General features: G+C 37.4%; 1 protein-coding gene and 1 pseudogene across 1 annotated transcript; one reads left to right on the forward strand and one right to left on the reverse strand.

The window, feature by feature from the left end:
• The first annotated feature begins 997 nt into the window (after window positions 1–997).
• Window positions 998–4,921, forward strand: LOC121808579 (mitochondrial adenine nucleotide transporter ADNT1-like). The gene is made up of 8 exons (XM_042209136.1): window positions 998–1,393; window positions 1,638–1,686; window positions 1,939–2,102; window positions 2,409–2,446; window positions 2,864–2,976; window positions 3,068–3,181; window positions 3,776–4,120; window positions 4,509–4,921. Exons 1-8 carry the CDS (start codon window positions 1,236–1,238, stop codon window positions 4,590–4,592), a joined length of 1,065 nt encoding a protein of 354 aa, XP_042065070.1. The 5' UTR covers window positions 998–1,235; the 3' UTR covers window positions 4,593–4,921.
• Window positions 4,922–5,227: 306 nt separating this feature from the next.
• On the reverse strand, window positions 5,228–10,268 carry LOC121807987 (annotated as a pseudogene).
• Between the last annotated feature and the right edge of the window lie 1,807 nt (window positions 10,269–12,075).

Here is a 12,075-nt window from a genome sequence, read left to right on the forward strand (position 1 = left end):
TTTTATAATAAAATATAAATATAATGATTTAGTGAAATAATTCTCTTTTACTAAAAAATGAGTCCTCAAATAATGGATGTCCTAAAATGTAAACGTAAGTCATCATTTTGTGGACGAGGAATGTGATAAAAATTGAGACACTGAATTTCATGAAATCAAGTATATTATAATCACCAAACTTTCTAACATATTATTATTATTATTAATTGCGTTTTCGAATCTTTTACAATACTTCTTCCAAATTGGTAGTACATCCTATGTTGATTGAAAACCAAATGTGTTAAAGAGACCCTATCATTATCTCATTCCACCTACCCACCAATAAAAAATGTCAAAACACTTATTATTAGTAATACATTAATTATGCTACTGAGTTATATGTGCACACAAAAAATGATGAAGTATTGAGTTTAATAAAATAACCATGTTCATATACTATATTATTTTGGTAGATATAACAAACGAAATGACATTTTGGTGTTCTCACACAGTTGGTATCTACTCATTTTGATTAAAATTTTTGTATCATGCCACGCACACTAATTAATTTGTGAAGGACTTCTTATACGCAATATATGTACATTATCAAAATAAGTATTTTAATAGATTTGCTCGTAATGGGAGAAAAGAATAAAAAAAGACGAGATCAAACCCTACTTGAGAAGATTATACAAAAAGAAACCGCATTTGAATCGGAGAGTATACATTAATTTAATTTAATTTAATTTAATTTAATTTAATTTAATTTAATTTAATTTAATTTAATTTAATTTAATTTAATTTAATTTAATTTAATTTAATTTAATTTAATTTAATTTAATTTAATTTAAACGTAGTTAAAATTAATACGAAGAAGTTCGTTGTGTATACCGGAAAAAGGGGAAATTATTATAAAAAAGAAAAACACGAACGTATTATGGTTTAAGCACAATGTACAACGAGTTAAAGCGAGATACGAGATTCTCTGATCTCAAGATTCCGTTAAATTCCGGTGATGTCCAAATAGCCGTCATTCACTCGCTCACTCTCTTTGTTCCGCCTCTCTCTCCCATTCATTCTCTCACTCTCTCGCTTCCCGCCACCACCACCACCACCGTCCTACGCGGGCAAGAGACGGTAGCGAGTAGAATGTTTGCGTCGATTTGATCTTCGTAAACCTAGGGTTTTTGTTGGTGGTAATTTCACTTTCTTATTTATAATTTTGGATCGATTCATTTCGCGGATTAGTTGATTTAATGGCGTCTGAAGATGTGAAAACGAACGACTCGGCGGTGTCGAAGATCGTAAATCTGGCTGAGGAGGCGAAGCTTGCTAAGGCAGACATCAAGCCTTCTAAGTACCAAGTCTACAGCATTTGCAAATCTCTCGTCGCCGGAGGCGTCGCAGGAGGAGTGTAAGTTTCTGATCTTTTTTACGTTTTGTTTATTCGTCGATAGGTTATCCGAATTTTCATATTCTATGTTCCCTTTTTTATTCATCATTGTGAGACACAGAGCAGCCGAATATGTATGTGTATTCATGAGCAATTTACTCTGTTAGTTTGCAAACAATGTCTGATGTGAAGTGCTAGCTGCTAATTTGTGGTGAAAGTTGACTTTGGTTTGATTGATTTGTGCTCTGCTGCTTGATTGTCACAGGTCTCGGACTGCTGTAGCTCCATTGGAGCGATTGAAAATTTTGCTCCAGGTTAGCCATCTTGAACTAAGCAGCATTCTTTTATCTCATTCCATTGAAATTTTGATACTTTAAACAATAACCTTTCTCAAAAGACATGTTCTTTTGATCATATGTAGTGAATTATGTTTGGTTTCTTTGAGGCTATTTTTACTTTTTCCTTTGTTTTTTTGCCTCTGCGACTATTGACTGTCTCGAATTCATATGCATGGAATTATCCATCATTGAGCTAATGTATCCTGGAAAACTAATGTTCTTTGACAGGTTCAAAATCCGCATAGCATAAAATATTCTGGTACTGTTCAAGGTTTGAAGTATATATGGAGAACTGAGGGTCTTCGAGGACTGTTTAAGGGAAATGGCGCAAATTGTGCTCGTATTGTCCCGAACTCGGCCGTGAAGTTCTTTAGCTATGAGCAAGCATCCAAGTATGTCCTACTATTGGTGTTTTGCATCTCCAATTGTGTTTATGTGATGACAGGATGCTGCAGCCTTTATTTTCCTTGGATATCTTGCACTATTAGACTGGTCTTTTCAAAAGATATTGAGTGACATAACCATGAAACTCAGACTATGCCACTGCTTTATATAAAAGAATAGCCTGGCTTAATTTCTAGCCCATTATTATGAGCATGGACAATGCTTCATTGGTGCATTTCATAGCTATTACTCATTAATTGATACACTGGCCACCATACTTGCATGGACTGACTTCGTATTTTATGTTGGAATAGGGGTATATTGCATTTGTACCGGCAGCAACCTGGGAACGGTATGTTTTTGTTATCAACTTATCATGCACGTGGAATATTTCGAAGTTTTAGTATCAGTATATTACTGTATTTTTCGCTATTTCTTGGATATTGATATGCCGGATCTCATTTTTGGGTTTAGGGTTTAATTATTAGTGCAATAAAATTGTAAGCAAGAAACTAATTATCAGAATGATCTAAAAATATACTCGGTTTTTTTATCTATTATCACCAGCCATGTGTTGTCTGCCAACATATAGGTTATACTTGGGTCATATAGTTCCAGTTTAATTTCATTCTAAGAAGTTGAGTTGTGAAAGCAGTGCCTGTTACTATGTAAACCACCGTTTTCCATGCAACTTGAAACTTCAGGGATATATGAGTTGCTACTTGGCTACTTGCTAAATATGGCTGTGTTCTTTATCTTGGTTTTACAGAGGACGCTGAACTGACTCCTTTATTACGTCTGGGAGCGGGAGCATGTGCTGGGATAATTGCTATGTCTGCTACATACCCGATGGACATGGTTCGAGGCAGACTTACTGTACAGGTAATGCAGGTCTTTTTTCCAATGAGGTTTCTTTGGGGAAGCTATTTCTTGTACTAATATTCATGTATCTGTTTGTTATCCTCTTCTGCAGACAGACAAGTCTCCTTATCAGTATAGAGGAATGGTTCATGCTTTATCAACCGTGCTTCGAGAGGAAGGCTTCCGTGCTCTGTATAAGGGCTGGCTTCCATCTGTCATTGGAGTTGTAAGTTCTCATATGCTAGATACTTTAGGACTTACAGTAATAGACTGGTGATAATTTCTTTAATTTTTTTCTTGCAAATGATACAGTTGAATTAAGTCAACCAACTCTGTCTTAAGAAGTAAATTCCCCAGTTTCTAAAGGGCATTGATATTTGATATACCTGAAAGAATTACTAATTTCCTATAATCCTTGTTTCTAGCTGAACTAGTTTCGTATTAATAAAGTGATTGAATTGCAAATCTACTTGAATCTTTGTTTCTAGCTCAACTAATTTTGTATTAATCAAGTGATAGAATTACGAAGTTACTTGAATCCTTGTTTCTTGCTCAACTACTTTCGTATATATTAAGTTATATTTACAAGCTCTAGCTTGAATTGCAAGATCTATTAATTTCTCCAGAGGATTGGTTATTCCGCGCAAACCAAATCTTCTTAACTGCTTTTATTTTTTTTAAAATTTCATACGTATGTATAGGATTAACAATTCTTTGAAATGATTTAGCTAATGGGCTCTAGGCAATATTATCGTGATGAGAATACATGATTGGTCCGGGTCCCCTTTCTGACATTGTTGGTTTGGCAACTTCTTTGCAGGTACCATACGTTGGCCTCAACTTTGCTGTTTATGAATCTCTCAAAGATTACTTGATTAAATCTAAGCCATTTGGTCTTGTTGAAGACAATGAATTGGGTGTAGTTACAAGGCTTGCATGTGGGGCAGCAGCAGGCACAGTTGGACAAACTGTTGCTTACCCTCTTGATGTCATTCGCCGTAGAATGCAGATGGTGGGGTGGAATAATGCTGCTTCAATTGTCACTGGTGATGGGAGAAGTAAGGCTCCCCTCGAATATAGTGGCATGGTCGATGCTTTCAGGAAAACTGTTAGACATGAGGGCTTCCGAGCATTATACAAAGGATTGGTCCCCAATTCAGTGAAGGTCAGTCTACTTTTTTACTTTTTTATGTTTTTCTGATATTTCTTTTAATCACCTGAATAAGATAGAGCTTTTGGTTCAATTTTTCACTTTAATTTGGTATGGTTGTTAGTACTTTTCTAGTCACAATTGTTATTACAAGACTTAAGGGACAGAGAGAAAGAATCTCTTAGTGCTGCATCCTGCATGGTATTGGTGCTCAGTGCTCCCATTGTGGGAAGCAAGTGTCACAGCCAGTTACCTTCACGATGCGACCACCACCACGGTCCACTGATACGATTTGTGTGTTTTTTCCTTCTGTATAATGGCAATATTCAATTCTTAGACAAATGTAACTTAGTAATAGTGAGTTGCTTGCTTTGCCTGATGCACACTTTCCGTCTCTATTCAGGTTGTCCCATCAATAGCCATTGCGTTTGTGACATACGAACAAGTGAAAGAGTTGCTGGGAGTAGAGATTAGAATATCTGACTGATGCACAGCAGATAGAGCTCTAATTTTCATTCAATTTACAGTATGATTTTTGTTCGCTGGACGAGGATAATAATTTGATTTGATCTAAGATGCTCTCTTTCGCGAGGAGAAGCGACCGCTACATCGCCTGCTTATAGGTTTTACCATGGATTTTGCCGTCATGGTAGTAATATTAGCTAATAATAAGAACAATGCAATAAAGTAGCTGTTTAGGTCTATGCTTGATGAGTGAGTAAGTGAGTTAGTAGTATTTTTGTACATGGCATTTGCTTTGTTCAATAAACTTGCCTACCTTTTGGAACTAAAAAATTGGATGATTTCTTGTTTGAATTTTTCTTTGAGTGCCCTTGTGCTTATGCATTTCTTTCGCTATTTGAAATTTGATGCATTAGAATTATAGAAATGAAATACAAAAAAGATTATTTATGGAATATACGAAATCTGGTAATGGAGAAGAGTTGGCAACATCAGTTGTATAAGTGCATTAGTCAGAGTAGCAGAACATCCTCAAAGTTCGAGATACAGAAACATCATAACTACGTTGGTATCGGACTTTGCTAATAGTAGAAAGCCTGATTTGCCTACCTAAACCTGTGCAAAATGGCGTTGAAACTGGCTTCCGATGATCCTGCTGTCCTAATTCAACTCGGAATCCGAAGAAGCTCCTGGCCGCCGTCTTGATCTTGGGCTCGCCACAACCAGCTTGCTCTCAGAATTTATCCTCGCTGGGCGCCCAACGGGTGTGTGCGGCGGCCTCAGCACCCTCCCTCTCGGCGTCCCTGTTACAAAACACAGTCAATATACATTCTTCTAGATTTTGATATACTACTCAGACTAAAGGCATTTCAAACCTGGCTTAGGCTTTAGATCCAAAGACTTGCTTGTTGGTGAGAGCTTGTTAGCCACAGTCTCAGTCTCAATGGACGGCAGTGATCTCATCCTCCTCTCCTTCAACTTAGCCCATGAATCGTCCACTGTCAAGGCGGGTGCCTCCTCACCCCCATCACTACCCGACTCGGAGGTCTCCCTCTGATTTGCACTGGCCCTCTCCTCCCTCTCCATAACCCTAAAGGCAAATATCTGGTATGGTATCTGTGACACCACATGCATCTTACCAGAAGCCGCACATATCGCCACAAAGGCAGCCTCCACGTCACTGAAGTCCAATGGAGGCAGCGGCGCCCCCTCCTGCTGACCGCAGTCAGGGTTTCATAGCCAAGAAACGCTTGGTATAACGTATGATCCTACATATAGAAGAGAAGCTAGGCCTCTGAGCCGGATCTGTGTGCCAGCATTTCTTGATCTGATTGGCCAAGAACTTAGGGGTATGAAACGGGAACAACGGCCTCTCCCCGGCCCTAATGTTCCTGCTCATCTTATCCCCTTGAAGATGAGCATCTTCGAAAGGCACCTTCCCCGTCAAGATCTCAAAACACACCACCATTCCAAAACTGTACACGTCGCATTTCTCAACATTCCCTTGCGTCTCCTGACCTTAAACCTCTGGCGCATACCATATGTACGGCAGCTCCCCTGAATCTGCAGGCGTGCTCTGAGTAAGCCTCCGAATGGAGGCATCCAGGTCAAAACCCATGATCTTGGCTTGGACGAATCCCTCCCCTGCCCCATTAGGCCTTGGCCTGATCAAGATGCTGGAGGGACTGAGCTCTCCATGAGGTATCCTCCTCGCGTAGAGATACTCCATCCCTCTAGCTATCTGCAGCATCAGGTCAATGGCCACGGGGATGGAAAAAGGGAGCTTCTTCTTGGGCCCACAGAGCTCCTTGACATAAGTGGAGAGGTCCTTATGCATCAATTCCATAACCAAGAAAAACTCCTTGTCCTCATCACAGAAGCCGCACAGAGTGTGCATTATGTTGGGATGGGAGAGGCTTATATCCGCAGCGAACTCCTTCTGCAGAGCCTCAACACCCTCTGCGTGGAAGTGGCGCAGAGCGAAGCTCTCGCCTAGCCACTGGATCTCCTTGAACTGCTTCCCGGTCCCTAGTCTCCTCCTAATCTTGTAGTCCTTGGAGTTTACCAGGATGGCGCTAGGCAGCAATGTGTCGCTGAGCAGGACATCACAAACCTTCGAGGCCAAGCCACATTCTCGAGCATTCTTGACAATGAAAAGCCTGTCCTCCTCCCAGACAGACTCCATTCTGCTGCACAAATCCTGAGACACCAAATATTGTTGTCCGAACATCAACTGGAAGACCCCCGGATCCTTCAAGCCTTTGTGGTATTTAAAAGCGTAGACGGTCTTCTTCCTCTGCATATCGTCGTGATCTTTTCCTGCGATATGTCCTGCCATCTCGATGGCCTCCACTGCAGCGGGGAGGCAGCTGAGGAGGTTGTGTATGTAGAACTCTAGGCAGTCGGAGTTGTGATACAACGTGATGGATTTGGCCATGAAATCCTTGGTTTCGAGGCACATCTTGACGTAGGATTCTTGTACACTTTGAGAAGCTCCTTCAAAGGCTGCTCCAAGATCTTCCATTTGGCGTTCTTCTCCTTGTATTTGAGGTTGGTTTTCATCATCTCTGTGATCGTCGTGTAGCCAGAGGCGAGCATGTCTACCAGAAGAGAGCATTGCCTTTGATTGTAGAGGTTGTTCTGGAACACCATTAATGCGTTCAAGCTTCCCACAACTTCCCCTATTTGTCTGAATTGCTCAATTTCTTGAATCTGAGATGAGGGAAAGAGAGAGGTGAGATTGGATTAGATGAAGAAGGAATTGGTGTTGTTTCATGGGATGAGTGATGAATTTGCATGCAGAAATTTGATCAAAACTTGGCGATTCTGAAAAGATAGATCCAAGAGAAAACATCTTGGATGGACTTGAGTTGGAAAAAGAAATGCTTTGGAATTATTTTTTTCCAATGATTTTTTACTCCCAACAATTCGGAAACATGTTTGGTTCTATTATGGTTTGTTTTGTTGAGGTAGATTAAAAGGCCACTTTTCTCGCTTTCTCAATCCTATTTCATTCTTTAAAAAAAATTGGATAAATTCATAAATCCATGTCTAGGATATTGAAATCCATAACTATTTCATTGTGTTTTATTTGGAAATAGTAGTTAGTTTCCTTAATCATTAGTTAAAATATGTCGTAATTTGAGATGTAGAGTGTGAAAATTGAAAAATACAAGGGGAATTATAGAATAGTGATAATTTGGAATAAGGATAATTAGCCCGTTCATATCATCAAAACTAATACACATCCAGTTGAAATTTCGCCAAACCAGTTCGGAATATATCGAACTATATTCCATATTGCTTCTTTTTTATCTATTTTGTTGTTAATTAATGCCATAAACAAAATTTGACGAACCCAAAAATTGTAGGAACACATCTTGAACTTGATCATATATTGACACTAAAAAATTTGGGTGAATAAATTGTGTACATCCAGTTGTCAATACAAACAGCGTGGAACCGGTGCTCGCTCGCAGTCGGGTATGGTTGCGCCTTCTTATATATATTATGCATCATCTCCTACTCTTTTACTACTTCTACAAGACCAAGGATAAATAATTCAATTTGTGCTTTGGAATATATCCAACTATTTTCAATATTGCTTCTTCTTTTTATCTATTTTGTTGTCTAACTATGATTTAAATTGTAAGAGCACATCTTCACTTGATCACAATAAAAATTGAATAATTAAATTGTTTGCATCAAACAAGATTATGTCTACATAGGGGGCAAGTCCGGTTGACCTTGATCCACTTATCTATACATTCAGCATGGAACCGGTGCTCGCAGTCGGATATGGTTGCGCGCAGCTCCCCATCCGCATACTCGCCTAGGCAGATGATGCAGCCCGGTGCACGTGTCAAACATTAATCCGGCACAAGCCACCTCGCGCTAGCTGCGGCTCTCTCGGCGTCTCAGAAAAACAAGGGCGCCCTTGTAATTTTATATAACACCATAAAAGTAACACAAAATGCTATCATTGATCCAATATAAAAGTAATCGCCCTCGTCCATTGTAATTTTATATATGTTGTATGATTAATTATAATGTCCTGTATAATTGTATTTGTGCCTAGGGATGTGTTGTGTCCTCTTATATATATAAGAGGAGTCTTAAAGATGGTAATCGAGAGATGAGATTCATAAACCGATGCATATTTGAGAAGACGTTTGAGAGTAGAAGGATTTGTATTTCTTGTGTTGTGTTTACAATGTAATTCAACACCTCATTATGTAGGTGAGAATATTATCTATCTATGAAAAATACAATCAATTGTAATCGATCTATTTTTGAACAATAATGCAATCAATTATTCTCCAATCTTCTCTCAATTATTCTCCATTTGATATGCTTTGACAAGGAGAAATCATTACTATTCTTCTACAAGGCCAATGATATATAACTCAATTTGTGTTTTTAAATTGGGTAAGTTACCTTCTTTAAATTCTTGTAAATTAGATATAAAACACCCATTGTAACATTACGTAGGGAAGTCGGAATCTCTATTTCCTTCAATATATATGTTAATTTTGGTGAAGGGTGGTTAAGATGTGATTTTTTTTTTAAATCTAAATCTATATTTTTGGCAATGATATGTAAATATAATATACTTTTAATTGCGTCTCACATACATTATTCTCGAAATCCCACAAAATTGTCATCATGTGAAACTTTCAGTCCTCTGAAGGGTATGATTGAGTAAAAGGATAGTAGGAGTATTATTTATTTAACCCTCCAAACAAGGACCTATATATTTTTTATAATAAAAAGAATCAACAATTATCAAATTAAACCTATGTGAGAGAGGTTGATTCTACAATGGTCGCCATGGTCCGATCCCCTCTGTCCTCTGATAACGATTTTGACCGAAGCCAGCTGGCGTATACCATCTAGGCCAACTATACTAAATTCGATCAAGTCAATAATAATGTGTCACCTGGAATAAAATGACATTATTTAGTACTACTAATACTCAAAGCTGCATAATAAAGAGGAAAATATATTAGTATTTATTTATTTTTTTAAACAAAAATGACATTGTTTTGTATATATGTCTGCCGCTTAATTAGTTAGCCATATCCACTTAAATTAATACACATAAGTGGCATCTCATTAAAATTAATACACATAAGCGTTGGAAAATTTCACCCGATCGATGCCCATTGTAAAAAATAGAAAATTCATGATTTAATTTATATTTCAGATCTGATCAGAATATGATAAAATTTGGTCAAGTGTTATAGAATATATATATCTAGCTATTTTCCATATTGCTTGCTTAATTTTGTACACACATTGTCGTGTTTAATTACAAGGAGGAGCACATCTTTATCATATATTAATTCATACTAAAAAATTGAATTTTGTACATCGATCAAACAAGATTATGCCTGCACAAGGGGCAAGTGGACTTAAGCTTGATCCACGACTCTATACATTCAGCGTGGAACCGGTGCTTGCACTCGGATATGGTTGCGCGTCGCTCCCCGGCCTTATACTCGCCTAGGCAGATGGCGCAGCCGCCGTCCCCTCCCTCCTTCTCGGTGCACGTGTCAAACTCCAAAGCCTTCACGCGTTGCTTCTTTCCCAGCCCCACGGAACTCGTCTCCAAACAACAACAAATTCGAATACCTGCCGCAATAAAAACAAGACCCACTGCTATGAAACACCCAATTGCATACCAATCGATGTAGTCCATTGTAATTTTATTCAAGTGGAGATACCATGCATACCATAACATGACTTAGGTTTTATAGTTTTGTTGTTTCCTTGTTGGGTTTCCTAGGTTATGATAAATCATTCAACTTATGCTTTTAAATTTGGTAACTTACTCATCATCGTCAAATTAGGATTTAATAACAAGATATGGTAAATTAATTCTAAAAGACCCATTATATTTATTAATTCTTACTATATGGTAATTTTGGGTGAAGAGTCGTTAAGATGTGACAATACATTAATAATCCTAATCTATAATGTAAAACACTTTTTAATTGCGTCTCACATATATTATTCTCGACCCCCATAAGATTATCATGACATTGATATCACGAAACTTTCAGTCGTCTTAAAGGGGAGTTATTGTGTTAAAGGATACTTTACTATGAATTATTATTTAACCATCCAAACTAGGACCTATATTTTTTAGTAAAAAGAATTAATAATTATTTTTATAATACTAATTGTGCTTCATCATCAAATTAGACTTATGTGCCTATGGCTATATTTTCACTACAAAACAATTAACAACGATAATTTTAGATTACATATTAATCCCAATTAGTAAAATCGTGGCTAAGTCACAGTTATGCAAAATATTGGGGTTTCTTTTCCCAACTCCCAAATCAAGTGGTACCATCGCAATTGTTCACGCCAGATAAAAAATCACGAAAACCCGTCGAACTCGCTCAGTTGACCGTTGTTCCTTTCATAGACTGTGAACTTATCAGCCTGTTTCATGTAGTTTTCATATATCGGTCATAACTTTTATTATCGGACTCCAACCGAGACATATAATTAAGACACCCACACAAAAAACTTTCGAAACTGTAAACATTGATTGATAGCCTTTAGTCATATTAAAATCCATTATTTGAGTTATTTTGCATTCAAAACTCATAAAAAAAACCAATTAATAGAATGTTAGAAAAAACATACTTCATTTTCTTTTGGGCACATGATTGTAAGAAATTTGTAGTAAGTGAGTTAAATGAGGAGAAAAAAAATATATCTTCTCGCCGAACCATGGCGTATGCCATCTAGGTTGAGGGAAGTGGATCACATCTTTTAGTAGTCTAGTATTTTTTTAATGGATTCTTACCTTTCGTCTTAAGGCTGTGAAGAATTGGTACAATCATTGTTTCAGAATGATAGTTATTTCCTATACTTTCGTTATTTTTTTTATATAACTAGTTATTTCCTATACTGCTTGCTTCTCTTTCTATATATGTCATCTTCAATTACATATCATCATTGTTTCTTTATTATAGCCATAACCTAATTAAACGAATAAAAACATTGTAAGAACACATCTTTATCATATAATCATACTAAAAAATTGATTGAATTTTGTGCTTTAAACAAGATAGGGGCAAGTGCGCTTAAGCTTGATCCACGACTCTATACATTCAGCGTGGAACCGGTGCTTGCACTCGGATATGGTTGCGCGTCGCTCCCCGGCCTTATACTCGCCTAGGCAGATGGCGCAGCCGCCGTCCCAATAGGATACCAACCAGACCAGTGCATTGTTATTCTATATGTGTATATATAATCTAGTGTTTATTGTGGAGAAACACCATGTATTGAATCCACTTATGTTGTATATATTGTTGTTAGGTTTCCCTACTTCTACAAGGCTAAGGATAAATAATTCAATCTATGGGTTTAAATTTGGTAGGTTACTCAAATTACGACCTATATATCCAATATAAATAATTAACAAGATATTTTTAAATTATCATAAAGGTAAAAGAGAATCATCAATTACTCCATATATATTGTTAAAT

Source organism: Salvia splendens, chromosome 6 (assembly GCF_004379255.2).
Source record: "Salvia splendens isolate huo1 chromosome 6, SspV2, whole genome shotgun sequence".
NCBI classification, from domain to species: domain Eukaryota; kingdom Viridiplantae; phylum Streptophyta; class Magnoliopsida; order Lamiales; family Lamiaceae; genus Salvia; species Salvia splendens.